Below are 23,284 nucleotides of genomic sequence, written 5' to 3'. Positions count from 1 at the left end.
GCTGGGGTGCCCCACCATCCTGCCCCACCTGGAGTTAGGTATACACCTTGTCAGCTTAAGCCACAAGCCTCCTTCTTCCTGGTGAACTTCTTGACTTTTGTGGCTCGTTCCCAAATGTCCCCTTGAATCACTCAGAGGGGTTAAATCCTAGTTTCTCTGATTCCCAACCTCTGGGATCTGAGGTGGAGCTGATGTAGTAATAACAGAAACAAAGGGCACGATAAATGTAATGCACTTGAGTTAGCCTGAAACCATGCCTCTCCAGCAGTCATTCTTCCAGGAAATCAGTCCCTGGTGCCAAAACTGTTGGGGACCGCTGTCTTAGGGTACAGGTTAGGTGAAGGAAGAGACTTCTTTCATGGCTGTACAGCCAGCTTTAGGACAATGGTGATCAACCCAGCACACTTCAGAACCATCCAGGAGCTTTTTAAACATATGGATGGGGGCACTAGTCCCCAGACCTACAGAATCTTGCAAATCCATATTTTAAACTATTTCCATACCATGGCTGAATTATTGCCCAATGTCTTGCACAGAGCAGGTATTTCATCAAAATTTCTTGACTGTCTGATCAATCACTTAGCTGTGGAGTCATCTCTGCCTTCCCTTGGCTTGCTTCTCTCCACTTTTGCTTTTTCTTTGATTTCATTTTCCATTTCCTCTATCTTGAGCTTACGTGGCAAAAGCCAAACAGCAGCCTTTACTGATGAAAGGCCAAATTGTGTCTAGATGATTTTAACTATTGACCTAATCTCTGGCATCTGAAGGTTAATGCATTGTTCACAGTCTCAAATAGTCTGCAGGAACCTCATATTAGGGTGACCAGTTAAACTCTCCCCAAGGCGTCTTTCAGGAATTTCAGTTACCTGATGGCTACTCCGTGCTTACACGAGGTGTCGTGGCTGATCGTAGACAGCTTTTAATCACCATTTAAGGTGGTTGTGAGATCCTCAAACCGACTCACCTGGAGCCGGCCAGGTTCGCTCTATATCCCTGGCTGGGCGGGAAGGCGGTCTCCTGCGATCAGGTCAGAGGGCGCCAAAGAGGAGCGAGGTCCGGGAAGTCCTGAGGGGCGGTGCTGTCCGCTGCTGGGAGCGAGAAACCGAAACTCAGCTGTTAAAACCGCTGCCGCAGCTCTTCGGAGTCGCAGTCTCGAGACCCGCCACGAATCCCAGCGCCGCCCGCATCCGTCCTGCAGCGGCGTCGGCCGGGGCCCCGCGGGCTCTGAACCATGAACACCCGCACTAGACTGCAGGGCTCCGGGTTCGGAGCCCCCGCCGCCTCCCGCCCGACCCAGGACCCCCCTGCCTGGCGTGGGGAGCTGGGCCCACCGCAGGCTCCCAGGAGGGATTTGGAGGCGACTCCCGAGAGCCCTTCGCGGGAGAGCACGGAGCGCGCGCGCCCGAGGTTGTAAGTATTTAACCACCTGTCCGGGGTGGCGGCGGCCCAGCAGGTCTTTCCCGAGCAGACCCGCAGGTTCTTCCCTGATCTTTGGAGTGTGAAACACGCGGGCCCAGTCAGGGTTCCTGGGAGAAGGAAGGTTCACTTGTCTAAACAGCAACAACCGTGAATTACAGTATAAATTGAGAGTGCCAGTCCGGGGTCCTTTACTGAACATCCCAGCCCCTGTTCCTTTCCTGATTCTTGTGACTGGCTCCAGGACTGAAAGACATGCGTGTGCAGTGACTGCCTAGGCTTCTCGCGAATTTTCCAGGTATCTCCAGAACTCACGCTCTTGTGTGTGAGTCTCCCCGTCGTGTCCGATTCTTTGCGACCCCATGGACTGTAGCCTGCCAGATTCCTCTGTCCATGGGGATTCTCTAGAGAAGAACACCGGAGTGGGTTGCCATTCTCTTCTCCAGATTATCTTCCCAACTCAGGGATCGAACCCTGGTCTCCTGCATTGCAGACAGGCTGTTTACCAACTGAGCCAGCAGGGAAGCCCTTAAATAATATGAAAATATTTTAAAATTTCCTTTCTTAAAAAAAAAAATTGATGCCCTAAATAGTATTTTCACATCAGCTGCCAGGGTAAGGGTGAAGAGGGAATGTGTTATGGGGTAGAAGATGCAAATATTGCCTCTAGGAGTTTGCAGCCCAACAACAAAATAATAGCCTCAGCACCAGAGGACTGAGTCAGAGAGGATGTGAGTGGCTGCAGTGTTGAAGAGTTTATTATTATTATTTTTACTGTGGTGGGTCTTTGTTGCTGCGCATGGCTGCCTCCTAGTTGCCCATGTGTGGGTGTCTCTTGTGGAGCACAGGTGCTAGGTGTGGGGGTTTCAGTAGTTGCAGCTCATGGGCTCTACAGTGAGAGCTCAGTAGTTGTGGAGCACGAGCATAGTTGCTCTGTGGCATGTGGGGTCATCCTGGACCGGGGATTGAACTGGTGTCCCTTGCACTGCAAGGCAGATTATTAACCACTGGGCCACCAGGAAAACCCTGCGGTGTTTCTTGTCTCCAGTTTTGAGAAGTGCTCTACGTTTATCAACAGCCAGCTAGCATTTATTCCTGGTCTTTGGTTCAGGGACTACAGTTATGATCCTGGAAACATTTATCATGTAAAATGTCAGGGACCCTTTCTTTCCCGCCAATGGGTAAGCTACTTTATTAAGCCAACAATAAGGTTTGTAAAAACATTACTGCTTTTGAAGAGCTGCCTCTGTTTGAACTGAACTTTCTATTGATAGGTGGTTTCCTTTTCAGTTCTCCCTTCTCATCAACTTTTAGTTACATGAAAGACAAATGTTGGTTCCTCAGGAACAATATATAAACTTATGACCAATAAACAGATTTTATTTCATCCCTTAACTTTTGAAAGAATTCATAAGTACCAGGCTTTTAATATTATTCAACTTAGAGTGGAATGTGAAGTCAAGTGGGCCTTAGGAAGCATCACTACGAACAAAGCTAGAGGAAGTGATGGAATTCCAGTTGAGCTATTTCCAATCCTAAATGATGATGCTATCAAAGTGCTGCACTCAATATGCCAGCAAATTTGGAAAACTCAGCAGTGGCCACTGGACTGGAAAAGGTCAGTTTTCATTCCAATCCCAAAGAAAGGCAATGCCAAAGAATGCTTAAACTACCACACAATTGCACTCACCTCACACACCAGTAAAGTAATGCTCAAAATTCTCCAAGCCAGGCTTCAACAGTACGTGAACCATGAACTTCCAGATGTTCAAACTGGTTTTAGAAAAGGCAGAGGAACTAGAGATCAAATTGCCAATATCCACTGGATCATCGAAAAAGCAAGAGAGTTCCAGAAAAACATCTATTTCTGCTTTATTAACTATGCCAAGGCTTTGACTGTGTGGATCACCACAAACTGTGGAAAATTCTGAAAGTGATGGGAGTACCAGACCACCTGACCTGCCTCCTGAGAAATCTGTATGCAGGTCAGGAAGCAACAGTTAGAACTGGACATGGAACAACAGATTGATTTCAAATCAGGAAAGGAGGACGTCAAGGGTGTATATTGTTACCCTGCTTATTTAACTTATATGCAGAGTACCTCATGAGAAATGCTGGGCTGGAAGATGCACAAGCTGGAATCAAGATTGCCCAGAGAAATATCAATAACCTCAGATATGCAGATGACACCACCTTTATGGCAGAAAGTGAAGAGGAACTAAAGAGCTTCTTGATGAAAGTGGAATAGGAGAGTGAAAAAGTTGGCTTAAAGCTCAACATTCAGAAAACTAAGATCATGGCATCCAGTCCCATCACTTCATGGCAAATAGATGGGGAAACAGTGACAGACTTTATTTTTTGGGCTCCAAAATCACTGCAGATGGTGACTGCAGCCATGAAATTAAAAGACACTTGCTCCTTGGAAGAAAAGTTATGACCAACCTAGACAGCATATTAAAAAGCAGAGATATTACTTTGCCAACAAAGGTCCGTCTAGTCAAGGCTATGGTTTTTCCAGTAGTCATGTATGGATGTGAGAGTTGGACTATAAAGAAAGCTGAGCACTGAAGAATTGATGCTTTTGAACTGTGGTTTTGGAGAAGAGTCTTGAGAGTCCCTTGGACTGCAAGGAGATCCAACCAGTCCATCCTAAAGGAAATCAGTCTTGAATTCTCATTGGAAGTACTGATGTTGAAGCTGAAACTCCAATCCTTTGGCCACCTGATGCGAAGAGCTGACTCATTTAATAAGACCCTGATGCTGGGAAAGATTGAAGGCAGGAGGAGAAGGGGATGACAGAGGATGAGATGGTTGGATGGCATCACCAACTCAGTGGACATGAGTTTGAGTAAACTCTGGGAGTTGGTGATGGACAGGGAGGCCTGGCGTGCTGCAGTCCACGGGGTTGCAAAGAGTCGGACACAACTAAGCAACTGAACTGAACTTAGAGTTGGCCTTAGATGGGGTGGGTGATCTGGGTGATTTCAATTAGAAATTGCTGCATTTGTCTCCAACTCAGAGTAGCTGGTGGTGGGGGGATTCCTCACAGATTCCCGCCCCCGCTGTACTGCCCCCCCCGCCCCCGCACTCTCCCCCCCAACCCCAACCACCCACCCCTCGCCACTGCAGTCCAGTGTTAGGACTCAGTGCTCTCACCGCCTGGGCCTGGAGTTTCATCCCTGCTGGGTCAATAAGGTTCCACAAGCTGAACATAGTGGCAAAAAAAAAAAAAAAAAAAAAAAAAGCAGGATTATCTGGTCATAATGGAAGTCCATTAATTTTGAGTAACTTCCAGCTCTATAAACTGTAGCATTTGATAAAACAGAGGTCATGGATGTATGGTTTCATGTTGATAATAAATACCCTCTATGCCTTTTTTCTATTATACAGCATCTACTTAGACATAATTATTTAATTGCAAGCTCATAACATCACATAAACATTAGCAGTGGTATCTATTTGTGTTCTTATTTGTAAATTAATTGTACCAGTAAATTACCCTCAGAATCTTGCTGGACTGAATTGTTCAGAAAGAGGTAGTTTTCTAATTAATTTTCCAGACCTCGGTATCTGAAGACCTCACTACATACCATTTTGTAGTTTCTAATTTGCCAGTAGGCATTAGAGAGTACATGGGAGGGTTCAGATGTGCTTCACAGAGCTCATCGTTTTCATGCGAACCAGCTACAGTAAGCAGAACAGTGTAAGATACATTTCCTCCTAAGGATCTAACGTGTAAGATCCTGCTTTGACCACTCTGAACTCTTCTTACATCTCCATTAGTCACTTATATCTGCTGTTTATACTTGCTTGTCTCCTTTAATGGAAGTAGGAAACTAAGGAAACTGGTTGAATGGCAGATACTAATAACAGCTCAATAAAACTGACAAAAAGCCATTAAGATTTATTTTCTTGGGGAGAAATTAGAAGCATTTTCTGATGGAAAATTAAGAAAAAGGAAGGATAGAGTTGAGTGCTTAATAGTGAAACCTCACTTGTTCTCTTTCAGTGTGAGCTTATTTATATGATAGAGTTGAACTTTGACCTTGTTTTGTATGCATCCTTCCACTTACTCACTAAGCAAGCCCCAATCTGGGCAGAGGAGCAGGAGCTTTGATTAAAGAACTTGGGTTCAAGTTCTGATTCTGCCATTACTTAGTCTCTGCACTTCAAGAAGGTTTTAGCTACTTTATCTTTTAGTGTCTTCATTACGTGAAGTGGGATAATACCAGCTTCTCAGGGTCTGTGTGTGTCTGTGTGTGTGAATACGTGTATGCATAAAACAGTTTCAGGCCTGGTAGAAGGCAAACATCCAGTAAATGTTGGGTGCTGACATCCTTGAGTTCACTTCACAGATGTTTACTGACCAGGTACTGTGCTGTCACCCCGGAGTGTTTATTCCTTGTAAAAGCATACAGGTTTAAAACACTGACTTACATATAAAAAGACTTTAAGGCATGTTGTTAGAAAGATTCCCGAGGTCCTCTAATAGACTCTAAGGCAAAGCTAAGCACTCAATTCTATTTGGATTTAGGTAATTACAAGTGTTTACTAATAAATAATAGCTTTGCTAATTATTTTCAGTTGGTGATTTTATCTTGGCCTTAAATATTGTAAGCTATTTATACAGATTTAAAGAGGAAAAAATGGGGACTTCCCTGGCGGTCCTGTGGTTACGACTCTGTGCTTCCACTGTCGGGGACACGGGTTTGATCCCTGGTGGGGGAACTAAGATCCACAACCAGTCGTGTGTGTGTGTGTGTGTGTGTGTGTGTGTGTGGTGAAGCCAAGTAAATAGCGCAAACTTCTAATCAAAGTAATCCTTTAACCCTTTCCCCAAACTCTAGATAAATATAAATAGAAGACTAAGACATGGGTTTTTCTGACGAGATCGGGCGCGTTCAGGGTGGTATGGCCGTAGACTGCATGGGTTTTTCTGGAAGGGCATTTTACGCAAAAGGCTCTTTGCCTATGACAATAATACAGGCAAGGTTCACTTTGTTCAAATACTGGTCTATAACCATCTATAGAAGTGGTCCTTTAGCTTGATGCTAAAAAGATATTCTGAAAATGAACCCATCATGTGGAATTTTACTATACAGTTAACTTGAACCTAATTTGTATACAAACTCAGTTTATTTGTGGCCAATTTTGGAGAAGGAAATGGCAACCCACTCCAGTACTCTTGCCTGGAAGATCCCATGGACGGAGTAGCCTGGTAGGCTATCGTCCACGGGGTCACAAAGAGTCGGACACGACTGAGCGACTTTACTTACTTAATTTTATAGTGAGAAGTGTAGAAACAAAGATTAGCAAAAATTGTGGCAAATACTTGTGTATTTAACGTATGTATGTTAAAGTGCGTTACAAATATTAACCCTGATTCTTCACAACAACCTTGTAGTAAGACAGGATCTCTAGCTCTGGATGTTTAATTAGAAATACAGGAACAAATACCTACTCGACAAAAAGACAAGCCCTTATGAGGCTTATGGTCTAATTAACGGGGCAGACAGTTATCAGAGAATTACATGAGTAGCTCTTTATATGCTCCATGAAGCAGAGCCAGCACCTGAGCTAGCCCTGGGAGTAGGAGAATTGCTTCCAAGAAAAGAGAATGTTTGAGTTGTAATCTACCGGATAGATTAGGAATTGTATTTTTTGTTTTGTTTCTGACAAATATGTTCTAACACTGATTGTTTCTAATTCAGTTTGGACAGTACTCAGAGTTGATATAGACCCCACAAGTTAAGGGCTCAGTCCCACAAATCTGCCCCCACTTTAGGAGTAAGCCAATAAGGGGGACTGCAGGCTACCCACATTTCTGACTACAAATTTGACTTTCTCATGACCTCCCCTCTGCCCAAGTTTAATAGTTCACTAGAATGACTCCCGGGTGAAGGCAATGGCACCACACTCCAGTACTCTTGCCTGGAAAATCCCATGGACGGAGGAGCCTGGTAGGCTGCAGTCCGTGGGGTCGCTAAGAGTCGGACACGACTGAAGTGACTTAGCAGCAGCAGCAGCAGCAGCAGAATGACTCCCAGCACTCATGGAAACCCCTATGCTTACAATTACAGCTTTATATAAAGGATACAGCGCTGGAACTGCCAAATGGAAGATATGAGGATGGGCGTTGCACCGCGCTTCCACACCCTCTCTGGGTGGGTCACCCTCCTGGCACCTAGATGTGTTCACTAACTTGGAAATGCCCTAAACTCACTGTTTGAGGATGTTTATTAAGGCTTTATCATAAAGCATAACTGATTAAACTGTTGGCCATTGGTGACTGAATTCAATCTCCAGCCCCTCTCCCCTCCTCAGAGCTGGGGAAGGAGTAGACCTGAAATTTCTAACCCTCTAATCACAGGGTGTTTTTTTTTGTTTGTTTTTTTTTAATGGAAAACATCTCCAATCCTGAAGCTATCTAGGGCCCCCACCAGAAATCATTACTTTAACATATGATTGATACCCTTATAACTTAGAATTCCAAGGATTTTAAGGAACTCTGAGCCAGGAACCGGGGACAGTGATCGAATACTTAAACCTCATTATACCAGCATTGTTTAAATAGCCTCTGTGGCAGCCAGGGAAGCCTGCTATTCAGATCTTGAAGACAACTTAATGCGGGGAGCACAGCCAGCTGACAGCTCTAGTGGCCTGTTCTTTGACTCCCCTGCACCCTTTGCTGTGACAGCACATTTGTTCTGCCCTCTTTCCACCAGGGGCCGAGCAGCCCAGTGTGCGACTTCTCTATGGGGCAGCTTTTGCCAGAGGACTCCCCATGGACCTACCCAAGATTTTCCCAGTACTGTATACCAGTCCAAGGCTCTTCCTACTAATCCTCCTTCCTCCTCTCCTTTCACAGGAGTCAGACCTGCTCATGTTCTCAAGGCTTTCCCTGCCTACTCCTGTTTGCTCCCTTTATCCTTCACAAGTCTTTCTCTCAGCAGATCTCTTGCTTGTCTAACCTCATCTTGATGTCTGCTCCTGGGAGGACCCAAACTGACTCAGCCTTTAAGATACACCCTACTCCCAACCATAGCAGCTGAGACACTGTGGCTGTGGGAGTGCCCTGTGTTCTGTGGGAAGACTCTCCTTTTCCTTATTTCCTCCTCTGGGGCTCAGGGGACATTCTCTAGTTTCTTAGTCCAACCTCAATGCTTTCTCCAGCTTCTTGTGCTCCAGGGATGGAAGTAACCCCGGTAATTAACACTTCTTTTCTTCTTCATCTGCAAAATCTCAAGGGAGTGTGAAGGGAGAATAAAGAATGGCTTGGTAAGCCCACTGATTAATGACTAATTCCTGATTTTTCTCTCTTAAAGAACATGGTGTTACATTAATATTAAACATTTTGTAAATGTAAGGTGAAATATAAGATGGGCTAGATGATAACAGAGTCATTAAGTTATAGTATTGGTCCCATTTTTATAAACATCACTATTTAATCATTGTTGAGTATACTCTTAATCCTGATGTATACTTTACGCCTAAAACAGACCATGAAAAAACCTTAAGTCATTCTTGATTCAGCTCACTTGAATCCGAAGTAGCCACGTAAAATAGTCTTAAATGAAATGCAAGTTTTTACAAACTTATGACACTTATAGGAACTGCTTTTACTATTTCTTCACTGCGAATGTCCCAGATTTCTCTTCTGTCTCCTGTTATGACTGTGAGAAAATAAGCTTTTGCCTGTAGATGTTAAGTGGCATGAAAGCATCAGGCTGTTACTTCTCCCTGGAGATGGAGTACCAAATAATGCTAGAGTTCCTTTTAGTGCTCTGAGATAATGGTACATACAAAAAAAAAATCTATGATTGATTCTAATGAGTAATCTTCTTGATGGCTCAGTAAGGGTAGCTATTCATTAGGGAACTATTTAACTCAGTCTCCAGGCAGGGCTCATAAGCATTCAGAAAGTTTGTGAAACAACAGATAGTATTAAACTCAATGATAATTATACAACTCAATGAGCTGGATAGGTGTCTCAATGATGACCGGATTCTAGCACGAAACTAATCAGTAGAGCTCTGCTCTTTGACTGAGTTTAGACAGGAGAAATGTGACAAAGCATTGCAACACTGCGGTGGTGGAAAGGAAATTAGTTGTGATCTAGAATATTTAAATTGGGTACTCTGAGGGACTGAAAACCAAAATACCAATCGATAGCTGGAACTCTGATGTCTCAGACATGTAATGCTGTGCTACACACATCATGTAATTCATTTTTCTCTTCACAGTGAACACTTTGCCCCATTTTAGTTGAAGAGACTGAGTCTTGAGCGAGTATATGATTTCCTAAGGTCTCATGGCTTTAAGTCACAGAACCAGCAGTCAAACCTGAGTCTATCTACCAGAGTCTGGATCCTGAACATGATGGAGCTGAAGGAGGGAATGACCACTCAACTCATGAATTTCCTATCAATGGTCCTCTATCCACATAAGAAAATAGAATTTCTATAGGCTAAAGAGAGTGGTACTACATAGAATCAGCAATGTGACATTTATTTGCAGCTTTAACATGATGTGGATAGAGAAGCGGTTTGTCGGAGCAGCCTTGCTGTGGGGATGCTCTGTTCTCCGCGGCATTTCCTCATGACAGCTTGGTTGGCTTGCATTACAACAGTTTTCTCACTGTCAGTTTCTGAGCAACCTAAACTACATACTGCCTTCCAGCAATCTTTCAGACTTCTGACCATAGCCGAAAGTTAGCAGTGCATTTGACATTCATGACCTAGTACATGCATGGGATATGTGAATTTATAGATAACTGAAAAAAAGTCAGAAAATAATTCTTACCCTTACTTACTATATGTGATGACTTTGACATTTTCTATTCTAATTCATTAAAAATAAACCCAGTAAATTGATTTCATAGTCCACTAGTGGGTTATCACCCACAGAGTGAAGAGCAAAGTATTGTTCTGTGCATGGCAGAAGAGATTATTCGAGTGGATGGAAAGAAAAGACACTTTGGTTTGATTAGGTCAAATTTACCTTCCAGTTTATACAGGAGGGGAGGAATTATGATCCTATTTAGGATGAATTTCCAACTTTTCTGCACTAGACTCCACTCCTCAGTATGATATGTATTTGCATTCTGCCAGGTCTTGGGGAGCAATCATTTTTGTTCAAATATAATATCAAAAGTGAGTGGGAATGTCTCAGAAAGTCTTTTGACAGCTGAAACAGTGAAACAATAAATCAGCAGTATGATGAAAGCCTGCAAACACATAATACCTATAATAATCAGTAGAAGCTTAGCAGAAATGAGGGGGGGAACAAAAAGAAACTTAGTTCAATTACACAGTAAGGTTACTTACTTCAAAGTCAGCAGAGTGTTGTAAGGTTATACATATTGTTAAGGTTAATCGCATCTATTCAGAATGCATTTGAATCTGAAACAAAAGCTTAACAGGAAAAAAAATCATCAAAGGGAGAAGACTGTATTTGAAGGGTCTGTTCTATATCAGAGAATCAGCCAATGATGATTCCTTTGTTCTGCAATGTTTGTAACCACCCCCGCCCCACTCCATAAACACTTAAAAGCCAATTTATTAAAGTCCAGAACAAAAACTGACCACTCAGGTATGACCTAAATCAAATCCCTATTATACAGTGAAAGTCAAATAGATTCAAGGGATTAGATCTCATAGACAGAGTGCCTGAAGAACTATGGATGGAGGTTCATGACATTGTACAGGAGGCAGGGATCAAGACCATCCCCATGGAAAAGAAATGCAAAAAGGCAAAATGGCTGTCTGAGGAGGCCTTACAAATAGCCGTGCAAAGAAGAGAAGTGAAAGGCAAAGGAGAAAAGGTAAGATATACCCATTTGAATGTAGAGTTCCAAAGAATAGCAAGGAGAGAGAAGAAAGCCTTCCTCAGCGATCAATGCAAAGAAATAGAGGAAAACAACAGAATAGGAAAGACTAGAGATCTCTTCAAGAAAATCAGAGATGCCAAGGGAACATTTCATGCAAAGATGGGCACAATAAAGGAAATGGTATGGACCTAACAGAAGCAGAAGATATTAAAAAGAGGTGGCAAGAATACACAGAAGAACTGTACAAAAAATATCTTCACGACCCAGATAATCACGATGGTGTGATCACTCACCTAGAGCCAGACATCCTGGAATGTGAAGTCAAGTGGGCCTTAGGAAGCATCACTATGAACAAAGCTAGTGGAGGTGATGGAATTCCAGTTGAGCTGTTTCCAATCCTGAAAGATGATGCTGTGAAAGTGCTGCACTCAATGTCAGCAAATCTGGAAAACTCAGCAGTGGCCACAGGACTGGAAAAGGTCTGTTTTCATTCCAATCCCAAAGAAAGGCAATGCCAAAGAATGCTCAAACTACTGCACAATTGCACTCATCTCACATGCTAGTAAAATAATGCTCAAAATTCTCCAAGCCAGGCTTCAACAATATGCGAACCATGAACTTCCTGATGTTCAAGCTAGATTTAGAAAAGGCAGAGGAACTAGAGATCAAATTGCCAACATCTGCTGGATCATCGAAAAAGCAAGAGAGTTCCAGAAAAACATCTGCTTTATCGACTATGCCAAAGTCTTTGACTGTGTGGATCACAACAAACTGAGGAAAATTCTGAAAGAGATGGGAATACCAGACCACCTGACCTGCTTCCTGAGAAATCTGTATACAGGTCAGGAAGCAACAGTTAGAACTAGACATGGAATAACAGACTGGTTTCAAATTGGGAAAGGAGTACGTCAAGGCTATATGTTGTCACCTGCTTATTTAACTTATATGCAGAGTACATCATGAGAAATGCTGGGCTGGATGAAGCACAAGCTGGAATCAAGATTGCTGGGAGAAATATCAATAACCTCAGACATGCAGATGACATCACCCTTATGGCAGAAAGCGAAGAACTAAAGAGCTTCTTGATGAAAGAAAGAGGAGAGTGAAAAAGTTGGCTTAAAGCTCAACATTCAGAAAACTAAGATCATGGCATCTGGTCCCATCACTTCATGGCAAATAGATGGCAAACAGTGGAAACAGTGACAGACTTTATTTTCTTGGGCTCCAAAATCATTGCAAATGGTGACTGCAGCCATGAAATTAGAATACGCTTGCTCCTTGGAAGACAAGTTATGACTGACCTAGACAGCATATTAAAAAGCAGAGACATTACTTTGCCAACAAAGGTCCATCTAGGCAAAGCTATGGTTTTTCCAATAGTCATGTATGGATGTGAGAGTTGGACTATAAAGAAAGCTGAGCGCCAAAGAATTGATGCTTCTGAACTGTGGTGATGGAGAAGACTCTTGAGAGTCCCTTGGACTGCAAGGAGATCCAACCAGTCCATCCTAAAGGAAATCAGTCTTGAATATTCATTGCAAGGACTGATGCTGAAGCTGAAACTCTTAATACGTTGGCCACCTGATAGGAAGAACTGACTTATTTGAAAAGACCCTGATGCTGGGAAAGATTGAAGGCGGGAGGAGAAGGGGTTGACAAAGGATGAGATGGTTGGATGGCATCACCAAATCAATGGACATGAGTTTGAGTAAACTGTGGGAGTTGGTGATAGACAGGGAGGTCTGGCGTGCTGCAGTCCATGGGGTTGCAAAGAGTCGGACACGACTGAGCGACTGAACTGACAAAACTGAAGACATTTGCCATCTTTAAAACTCACGGGCTAGTATTGCCCAGTGTTTGTTTTACTAGGGAACCAGTGAGAGCAGAAATCCTGGGCTACCTAGGCTTGTAAGAAAATCTGAACCCCTGCTTTAAGAAATCTTTAAATATTTTCTCATTTAAAAATCCTTGGAATATTTTTTCATGCCTGTAAAAGTGAAGTTATATCTGCTTGTTGTAAAAATCTAAACTATATCAGGAATTCCCTGACAGTCCAGTGGTTAGGACTGAGCACTTTCACTCCTGTGTCCCAGGTTCAGTTCCCGATCCTGGAACCCAGATCCCACAAGCTATGTGGTACAGCCAGAAAAATAAAGACCATCCCCTCCCCCGATCCCAGAACAAAAACTAAACATTACTAAACGAATATAGAAAGGAAAAATCTCTTGCAATTCAGAACCTCAGAAATAAACAAGCTGTTTGATGTAAGGACCTCTTTAAAGTATAGGTTGTGCTTTTTCACTTTTTATGCCAATTAGAAAGTCTTAGAGCCATTATGCCCTTCAATTTCTACTGCCAATTGAAGGTGAGAAAAATAATGTCTTATATATAATTATTATAATTACATAAAATAGATATCTCTAAATAGGTGTCTTAAGCATTGGTGGCTTTGTTTCTCTCCTATAAGAATAATTCTGAAGGTGCGTAGTCTAGGGCTGATAATAGTACAAATAATAGGCAACCATAATAGAACTTGGTTATTTCCTAGCCTTGTTCTAAATGCTTTATTCTCTAAGAGATGGATATTTTTTATCTCCATTTTACAGGTGAAAGAATAGAAACACTAGGTAATTTGCTCAAAGTTATAGCTAGGAAGTAACAGAATTAGGGTTCAAAGCAGGCAGTTTGGCAATAGATTACCACTAGTGTGGTGGTTTTACAGTTACAGGGCACCAGATTACTTCTTTCTGCTCTGCTGTTTCTGAGGCATGTCATCTATATCCAAGTTGCCTCACTGACCAAGTTGCTTGAGCACCAGCTACCACTTCAACCATCCAGGAAGAGGGGAAGGCAACAAAATACCTTTCCTGTCCATCTGTCTGTCTTCACTTAATGGAGCTTTTCTAGAAATCCTTCTCAATGGCTTCCCCTTATATCTCAGTTTGCTAAACAATCACATGTCATGCTTGACTACAAAGAAGTTGGGAGACTATAGTCTTTACTGGGCACATTGTTAACCTGAATAATACAGGAGTGCTTTTAGTAAGGAGGCGGTGAGAATGAATGGGTAGGTAGGCCAGCATCTTGTCTGGTTTAGGCACTGAGGAGAATCAAGCATATGAGCAGAAATCAATCATATGATCAAACTATTGCAGGAACTTTGGAAAATGCAAATGGGATATCTAAGGAAGAAAAATTTAAATGTAGTCCACATTACTGTTGAGTATTGATTTTAGAGAACTATTAAGGGTTTTCTTCTGGATGTGTTCTGTGCAATCTTTGTTTTATGCTTTGTACATCCTGCAGGATTTTAATAGTGAACAACTGAAACAACTGAAATGGTTAAGCGAGTGGTTACATTAATGATGCATCGATGTTGTGAAATATGTAACCATTTAATATGAAGCTTCTTATGTGCATAATTGGAAAAACCACTTACAAGTGAAAGCAGCAGATAAAATTCGACTTAAGATATGACTACATCTGTGTAATATGTATAGAATATAGATTGAACTGAAATTCACCCAAATAAAACTGTCATTGAGATCTCTGAGGAGTAGAGTTATGAGTGACTTTTAAATGTCTTAAAGATAAGTTTCTCCTTTTTCTTATATGAGTGTATGTTTATTTCAAAATCAGGATGAATTTCATTTTTAAATATTCTACGCAGATATTTAGATATAAATACCTTATGTCTTGCATCTCTAGTTTTCTCCTTTAAGTTATAGATGACCCGGATGAGCAATGCTTTAGACCTGATTATGGGGACATAATCAGAGCTTAGTCTAATGATGATGATGATGGTGATGATAACAATAATCATAGAAAGTGTATAACAATTTGATAAGTGTTTTTTATGCAGATGCCATTTTTTATTGTCTCTAAGTCACTCTTAAATATTCTTTTGTTGGAAAAGATAGTCCTCCTTGGGTTTCTTGCATTCTTGATATCTTGCTGGGTGTGCCAAGATTGCATACCAGACTACTCTTTAACCTGGACTCTCTCTCAGGGTTGTTATGTAGCTGGGAACCTTGAGAGATGAGGTACATTTTCCCCAGAGAAAAGACCAGGCTTGCTTACTACCTGCTTTAAAAATGGTGGATTCCACAATTCAGTGTTCCTCAGCTGCAATGCAAACACTTGGTGTGTGCAACATCCATCATCTTAACCTGAAAAGAGAGAGAGAGAGACTAGACATAAATATGCTGATGCCGATGCTGTGCTGTGAGTAATACAGTCCTTTGTCTCTGACTCAGGCGTTTTGTCTTCTGCCAGCATCCATGACATAGTAATAGCCTGTTAGGCAAAGATTTGCTTACAGGTAGGCTCCAGTCACATCCCAGACCTGACATCTCTGTGTTCTGAAAATGTGAGTTTCTTGTAGTTTTTTTTACTGAGGAAGCAATTTAAAACATTTTGCAAGTATTCTTACCAGTTGGTCCTCATCTCTACTTCCATCACTGGTTTTTGGTCTCTTAATGACAGCGAGTCTCTATAATATTATGTGTGTTTTAAGTGAAGAAGCATCACATCTTTCAGCTCTATGCTATATGATTATCTGGATAAGATAGTAATTTGAAGCTGGAATACATACCAAATCACATGCCCTAATCAGGTGGGGTTACCTCCGCCTGACAGAAGGGGCACTTTTTTCTGATTTGCATCAGTTTAGCACCTCTCCCTAAGCCATGGGTCTACATGAGGATCCTGGATGGAGATATGTGTGTGTGTTCCTCTTTCTATTTTCCATAAAGGTGTCTTATGAACAAAGGCCCTGGTGTCCTGATGGTCTCTTCTTATCTGTTCTCTCTGGGTGTCTATGTAGCCAGCCTTCTGGACATCTGTTCAGCCCTCCATCAGAAGCTATGAGTTATAGAACTAACCAGCCTCGCGTCAGCCTCTTGGGTGTGCAGACAAAGTCCTGGGCTCTTCAGACTCTGAGACTAAAGAGAATTCATTAGTCCTTCCACACCAGGGATATGGAATATGGGTCACGACTGGTGTGACAGGCTAGGGGTCAAGGATGGAAAACCTGAATGCCCTATAAGGTGACTCACATTGGTTAAAAACATATGCTTCAGACTCCTGTGCTGAAAACCATGTTTTAAAAACCAATATGGAAAACCATATCTAGAAATTAAATATCCAGTGCCTTTGTATAATTCTATTTGTTTCTTTTTGGCCGTGCTGGGTCTTCATTGTTGTGTGGGCTTTTTCTCTAGCTGTGCTGCATGGGCTTCTCATTGCCTCGGCTTCTCTTGTTGGGCTCTGGATGCACAGGCTTTGGTAGCTGGGGCTCATGGGGTTAGTTGCTCCGAGGCACGTGGGATCTTCCCAGACCAGGGATCGAACCTGTGTCTTCTGCATTAGCAGGTGGCTTCCTTACCACTGAGCCACCAGGGAAACCCTATCCACTACGTTTGATTAACCAAAAATTTTTTTGTTTCAGTTTCCCCCAAAGGCAAGATTTTCTTGAACTATGAAAACTTCAAACCAACTTTTTATAGGATGGTAAACTTTGTGTCTACTATTCTGCTTTATCTGTTTGTAATGTAATCTCTTTCTGAATTTTTGCTTGTGACTACATTCCTTTTTCAGTCAAATCAGTGTTGTTCCTAATTAGAAATTTAAATTACATCTGCTGTGGTTTATACACACCAGGGGATATATTTATGTAATACTTTTATCCAGCCAAGATATTCTTCATAACTTCAACATAACATTTTTTCATAGAGTGCTTACTGATGAGACCTTATAAAAAACATGCAAGAAAGTGCACAAGAGAGACAGTGTGTAGCTTAGGAGAGTGCTCACAAGGCAAAGAATTCTTAAATATATATTTTAATGGTACAGAAAAACACTTCTCCCTTGTCACATGCTAATCTTTATACGTTCTCCCTTACTATATCTCATGGATGTGGGCTGTTGGAAAGTGAGAATAATCTTACAAATGGAGATGTTTCATTAAATTTCAATGAGGTAATTAAGGAAACTCATTTTCAAAGATATACATTTATTTCAGTGGCTTTTGAATGTTGCTTAATCAGGAAATGACTGGAATACTAAATATAGTTAGGTTGGGCTCGTCTCCATCAGCAGCTTTGAGAGTCAGGCTGTTGAAAGGGACGACATGGAGGTTAAAACAGCAGAGGCCCTTGCTGTGGGTGGAAACTAATTGGCTGAAAACATGAATAAGTTATCCTTGTTATTCATGTCAAGGAAAAGCTAAGAGAGCAGAGATGAATATTTGTGTCTACCCAGGCATTAGGCTGTGCCACAGGATATTAAAAAATAAAAAACCAATCCTTAAACTTAAGCACCTCTTCCTACAGGAAGGAAAAGGAATAGAGGCTTCATTACTTGGCCAATGCTTTCTTCTGAATATTATGTTTCAGCTTTGACATTTTCAGCCAATAAAATACTGCTAAGAATGTTGCTATGGAATTCTTTAACATAAAACATTTACTACTGGGACCACTGTCCTTGAGCCCAGGGTTATATTTAAATGTTTTCTGTTAAAAGCCTCTGATTTCAAGGCTAGAGAATTCTCCTTTTCTCATGGCCCTGTTCTGAGTCTGGGTATGTTGGCCATAGATTGACCAGAGTCCTATTTAATCCTAAGATTAAAGATTCTAGTGTGATGTTGTCACACTTAAACTTAATTAGATATTGTAGAATAAAATCTCTTACAAACCGTTTTTTTCTTTTCAAACCTTTCCTGAAAATTTCATAAGAGAGATTCATGGAATTTGGAAAATTCTCTATGCAGCGTCTCTTAGCAAACATCCTTGTGGTCTGCTCTGATGGTTTCATGACTTGTTCCTAAGTGTGCATGCTCAATCACTCAATTGTGTCCAACTCTTTATGACCCCATGGGCTGTAGCCCTCCAGGCTCCTCTGTCCTTGGGATTCTCCAGGCAAGAGCACTGGAGTGGGTTGCCATTTCCTTCTCCAGGCGATCTTCCTGATCCAGGGATTGAACCAGAGTCTCTTATAAGTCCCCTCACTGGCAGGTGTAAGCTCTGTTAAAGGGGTTGTATCTGTTTTTTGGTATCTCTCCTCTCTTCTCATAAGCCCCTAACACACAAGACCATAGTGGGTGCTCAGTTACATTTATTTGCTTTGCTTGGAAGTCTAGCAAGAGGCGGAAGTTAAGGACAGTCATATTTTATGTGTTCTACTTTGAGATGAATATTTAGCTCCAGACACCCCCCCTGGTTTAAGTCAAAAGCACTAGGTTTGAGTTTCAACACAATTGCTTAAAAAAACCTTATGATCTTTGGCATATGATTTAACCTCTATGTCTTGATCAATATTTATGAATCCTTCAATTCCCTTTTGGGGCTTCCCAGGTGGCTTAGTGGTAAAGAATCTGCCTGCCAATGTAGGAGCTTCAGGAGATGTGATTTCAATCCCTGGGCCAGGAAGATCACCTGGAGGAGGAAATTGCAACCCACTCCAGCATTCTTGCCTGGGAAATTTCATGGAGAGAGGAGCCTGGTGGGCTACAGTCCATAGGGTCACAAAGAGTCAGACACGACTGAGCGACTGAGCATGCATGCACAGTTCCCTTTTAGTCCAAGTATTTGAAGACAGCTTGATTGATCTACATCCCTGCTTCTTAAAGTGTGGTCCCCAGATCCAGAACATCATCATCATCTGGGAATTGTTCAAAATGCAAGTTATAGGCTCCTCCCTCCCCCACATACTGGTTGAATCAGAAACTCAACATTTTATAAACCCTCCAGGTGATTCCGATACATGCTAAAGTTTAAGAACTACTGATTTGCAGTGTAGTCAAACCCCTGGTATGTTGAGAAGCTCCATACCACAATGTGAGGGGACCTTGAGGCTTCTGCAGTCATTTCATCCTTGGCATTTAAATCCAGCACCTTATGTTTCATCTTTAAGGCCCTGCCGAATGGCTCACTGTTGCATCATATTCAAGTCTGCAGGTACGACCCACAGAACTGCAGCTCTCAAGCTTCTATCAAGTGTGGGCACTTGAGTGCAAAATCTTTCTGAGGGTGAACAAAAATATGCAATGGACAAGGGATTAATTTCCAGCGGCAGCCTCCTAATTTTGTATTCATCACGTTGTACTTATGTGAGGCTACACAGGCAACGTCTGCTGATATCCGTTAGGAAGTTGGGCACCCAGTAGCCACATTTGCATGCAGAGGGGGTTGCGCACCTCCCGTGTACAAGTCTAAAATTAAAGCTCAGTTTGAAGCTGGCTTGAAGGCTCACTGCTAGGAAAATAATGAGATAAGGAAGAAACGGCTTCTGTTAATCAGCACTTTTGGCCTCTACTGTTCAGTCTTTGCTAATTTGTCCTTTGAAACGGTACATTCTGTGTTGGACAGAGACTTCTAAGAGTATCAGGGATTTTTTTTTTTAAGGCCTACATTTATAAGCTGATTGTATTTATTCCATAACATTTCCCCTCAAACTGTACCCATATGTATGCTGCAGTTGGTTGCTGTGTTATATTTTTGCTGTATGAAGTATTCATACTTTTGTGGGATTACATGCATCATGACAAAGAAGAGCCACCGCAGCACAGACTCACAGACGGGGGTCTGTGGTATCACTTCATTTCAATTCCGTCCACATTCATCAAGCAGCTACTTTGTGCCAGGGGCTGGGCATATACAGATCAATCAAGCGGAGTTTCTGCCTGCAAAAGCTCGCAATATTTGAACAACTTCTTGTATCTCAGTGTTGAATGTTTTTGCCGAAATGAAATTTCCCCTAATTCCCACTCCCTCCCCACCCGCTCATCCTGTGCCAGTGAACTGAAGTGACTCTTTGCTCCTCTGAGCTCCTGACTATGCTCAACCTGTGTCCCCAGGAGAATGAGGGCCCAGTGGTACCTGCCTGGAAGTCAAAGCCCCAAAACCCAAGACTGTGGCCATCTGGCCACTCAAATGGGTCATTAAGAAGAGGTCTCTGCATTGCAAACGGCCCCTACACCCAGTTTGCGGCAACAAAAAAGGAGTGTTTCCTGTATTCCCAGTGTGGGTGACGTGGGAGAATGCCAGTCATCTCAAGTGGATGTGCCCACGAGGGCCACCTGGAGGAACAGTGGACCCCTATGGTTTACCGAGAGCTAATAGTGAAGTAGTCACTTGTCAGGCTTCACCAACTGCTTTATATTTCCATATTTGGCCATGTGTTCTGGTTTTACTTTGACAACTAGATTGTAAGCTCCTGGAGAAAACACTTGGGTCTTTAGAGGAAGATTATCTTTCATACTACCTATTTGATGGTGATGATCATAAATACAGTACATTATCAGAAAGAATATCTGGTGGTTTATATGCATTAATAATTTCCCATGGGGACTTCCCTGGTGGTCCAGTGGCTAAGACTCTGTGCTCCCAATGCAGGGAGCCTGGGTTTGATCCCTGATCAGGGAACTAGATCCCACATGCTGCAACTAAGTTCTGATGCAGCCAAATAAGTATTTAAAAAAATAATTTCTCCTGATAATTGATTTTTTTTCTCTTCTTTCTAGCACAGGTGCATATACCTTGATAGCACCAAATGAAAAACGAAGAAATGAGATGCAACAGAGTATGTATATCATTTAACACTCAAAATACTGCTCATTTTCTTACAGAGTAGAATTGGCTTGCATTGGTCTGAAGAATTTTTAGTTTCTGATCTGTACAGACTCACTAGAGCTCATTTTTTTCCTTTTTAAATTTTGGCAATTTTAATTATACCTTTTAAAACTATTTTATTGTTAATGCTTCTAAATTTGTTTCTCTATGCTAATAGCAGAACTCATTGCACAATCATAAATCTGAGGTTTCTGTTGCAGTTAAACAATTTCACACCTATTGCCAATAGACCTATAGAGTTCCTGCAAAACTGGGCTCACTTCAGATATCTTTACAGGAGTAGGAACAGTTTTGAAAGGGACAAGTGATACATGAAATGGATTATAAGGTAATCTGTCTTTTTCCTGGATGTGTCCCATTCCTTCTTAATGAAATTTTTCTTTAGTTTCTCTGCTCCTGTAATTTCGTAGCCAGCAGAGTCTAACCTCAGCTGTTTTTATTGGTGACTGCACTTTCCTTCTCTAGATTATAAGCTCTCTGAGGGCAGGGCCGCGTCCTGCTTGTTTTTCTGCTCCTTGTACCGAGCGGACATATAACACGATTAATGTCGTACTAATGTTACGGTAAAATAAGTGCTGCTGTTTTAAATGACAGCATTCTATTTTCGAGTTAGGAGGAGAAGTAAAGTCCATTTCATTCACAAAGAAGTTTCTGAGGCTTGTTCAAGTCAGCTGTGGGGCTGGCCCTGAGATCCTATGCTCTCCTTTCCTGGCCTCACTAGGAGATTTGATTCTGTATTGATTGATGAACATAAGGGCATGGCAGGAAGGCAGCTCTCTAAAGGTCTCCACTGGACAAGCAGCCTCCCGGGTGGTATATCTGAGTCTGTGCAGAACATGACAGTCACAGTTGCAAGGACATGGTGACTGTGGGTACTGCCTGCAGTTGACCAATGGAATCCCAGAGATTCTGGCATCTTACAAGTTTTTTATTTAAATGGTCAGCAGGAATTTAAGCTTCAGTGTGGTCTGGATTTTTGAGATGTTTCAGAAGTTTTTGTTTCCCCTCTAATAATTAAAAAATATAAATGGATGTTTGAAATAATCACGTCTCATGAGGTACCTTGGAAAAAGCAGAACTAGTGTCTCTGGCGCCCCCTGCTGCCAGTCAGAGTATATCTTGGGGAATTGGGCGCTGCTCCACAGGGAGCAGGCTCAGCTTAATGGGCCCAGGTACTAGGAATCGGAGAGCCCTCATTCCTCATGGTTACAGTAATCTTGGGGAATATTTAAAATGCAGTGGATACAGGCATCAGAATTCTATGGGGGTTTATGTTTACTGTGTGTGCAAAGTTCTTATTGCCACATGAATGTTTTGCATACACCTAGTCACTTCAGTCGTGTCCAACTCTCTGCGACCCTATGGACCATGGCCTGCCAGACTCCTCTGTCCATGGAATTCTCTGGGCAAGAATACTGGAGTGGGTTGCCATTTCCTTCTCCAGGATTAAACGATGTAGAGTTTGAAAAATGCCAGAATGGGAGGAAAAACAAAACTTCTTTATTTAGCAAGAGTTCAAGTTGTTTTCACATTTGTACTTCTGTGCCAACTCTTGGAGAGAAGGTGCCTTAGGGTGACCCCAAGGGGTTAGGACTGGGTGGTGGCTTCCTTTCCTGGATATTTCACCCACTCATGCCCGCATGTAGTTAAATGTCCACCTCAAGGGAGCCGTTTCCTTTTCACACTCTAATAATTGATGATTTAATATCTCTCACCTGACTTAGTGGCTGCGAAAGAGCTGGAGGAGCTGGAAAGGTGGAAGAAACAACAAAGTGTGAAGTCCATTAACCTGCCGCCCATGACGCTAGGTAAGCCACCAAGCCAGTTGCTTGAATGCAGGAGGACAGGGCCGCTCAGCGATCCGCGTAGCACCTTGCCCACATCTGTCTTTCAGTGTCCGTTATAGGTCTTTGAGTCATTGTGCTGCTTGAAATGAAATGCATTTAAAGTCAAAACATACATTTAGGGTCAAAAGTATGCAGGTAGACTGTTGTTTCTGACTCTCTGCAAATAGCAAACAGATGATGCCACAGTTATAGGGGAATAAGAAGATGGCTTAACTGCCAAATAATTTACAGCCTCTTAGTTGATCAGCTCTGAAGAAATCTTACCTGGGGCGTTGCATATGCCCCGTCATAGCTTTCACTCCCATCCTAATTAGTGTTATCACAAGCATATTAATCATGGCAGTTTACGGGAGAAAAAATTGGAGGGTCAGTTCCAACAGTAAGATGTCAGTGGGCTGGGGACACAGGGTAGGTATAAAGATAGTATCACCTGTGTTTTCATTTGCAAATAGAGACTTTTGGGCCTCTGGAGCACATGGCAGTGTGATAAATTGCCTGGGCTACCGCTGCCTGGTGTTTGACTCACTCAACACAGAAGTCCTCTCATGCGAAGCGTTCACATC

The 23,284-nt window shown here is 42.2% G+C and overlaps 1 protein-coding gene and 1 long non-coding RNA gene across 2 annotated transcripts in view; one reads left to right on the top strand and one right to left on the bottom strand.

Moving 5' to 3' along the window:
* Window positions 1-1,041: 1,041 nt before the first annotated feature.
* EPSTI1 (epithelial stromal interaction 1) overlaps window positions 1,042-23,284 on the top strand; it is a 96,707-nt gene continuing 74,464 nt past the window's right edge. Inside the window, exons 1-3 of the mRNA XM_043478158.1 lie at window positions 1,042-1,410; window positions 20,766-20,824; window positions 22,599-22,682. Coding sequence (XP_043334093.1) covers window positions 1,232-1,410; window positions 20,766-20,824; window positions 22,599-22,682 — 322 coding nt within the window. The 5' untranslated portion in view covers window positions 1,042-1,231. The remainder of the gene's footprint in view (window positions 1,411-20,765; window positions 20,825-22,598; window positions 22,683-23,284) is intronic.
* The window catches only part of LOC122447511, an 89,027-nt gene continuing 80,865 nt past the window's right edge, over window positions 15,123-23,284 (bottom strand). The window contains exon 3 of the long non-coding RNA XR_006271263.1: window positions 15,123-15,414. This is a non-coding gene — a long non-coding RNA (uncharacterized LOC122447511). The remainder of the gene's footprint in view (window positions 15,415-23,284) is intronic.

This window comes from Cervus canadensis, chromosome 9, assembly GCF_019320065.1.
Source record: "Cervus canadensis isolate Bull #8, Minnesota chromosome 9, ASM1932006v1, whole genome shotgun sequence".
In the NCBI taxonomy this organism is placed as follows: Eukaryota; Metazoa; Chordata; class Mammalia; order Artiodactyla; family Cervidae; genus Cervus; species Cervus canadensis.
This window is presented reverse-complemented; position numbering and strand designations above follow the sequence as displayed.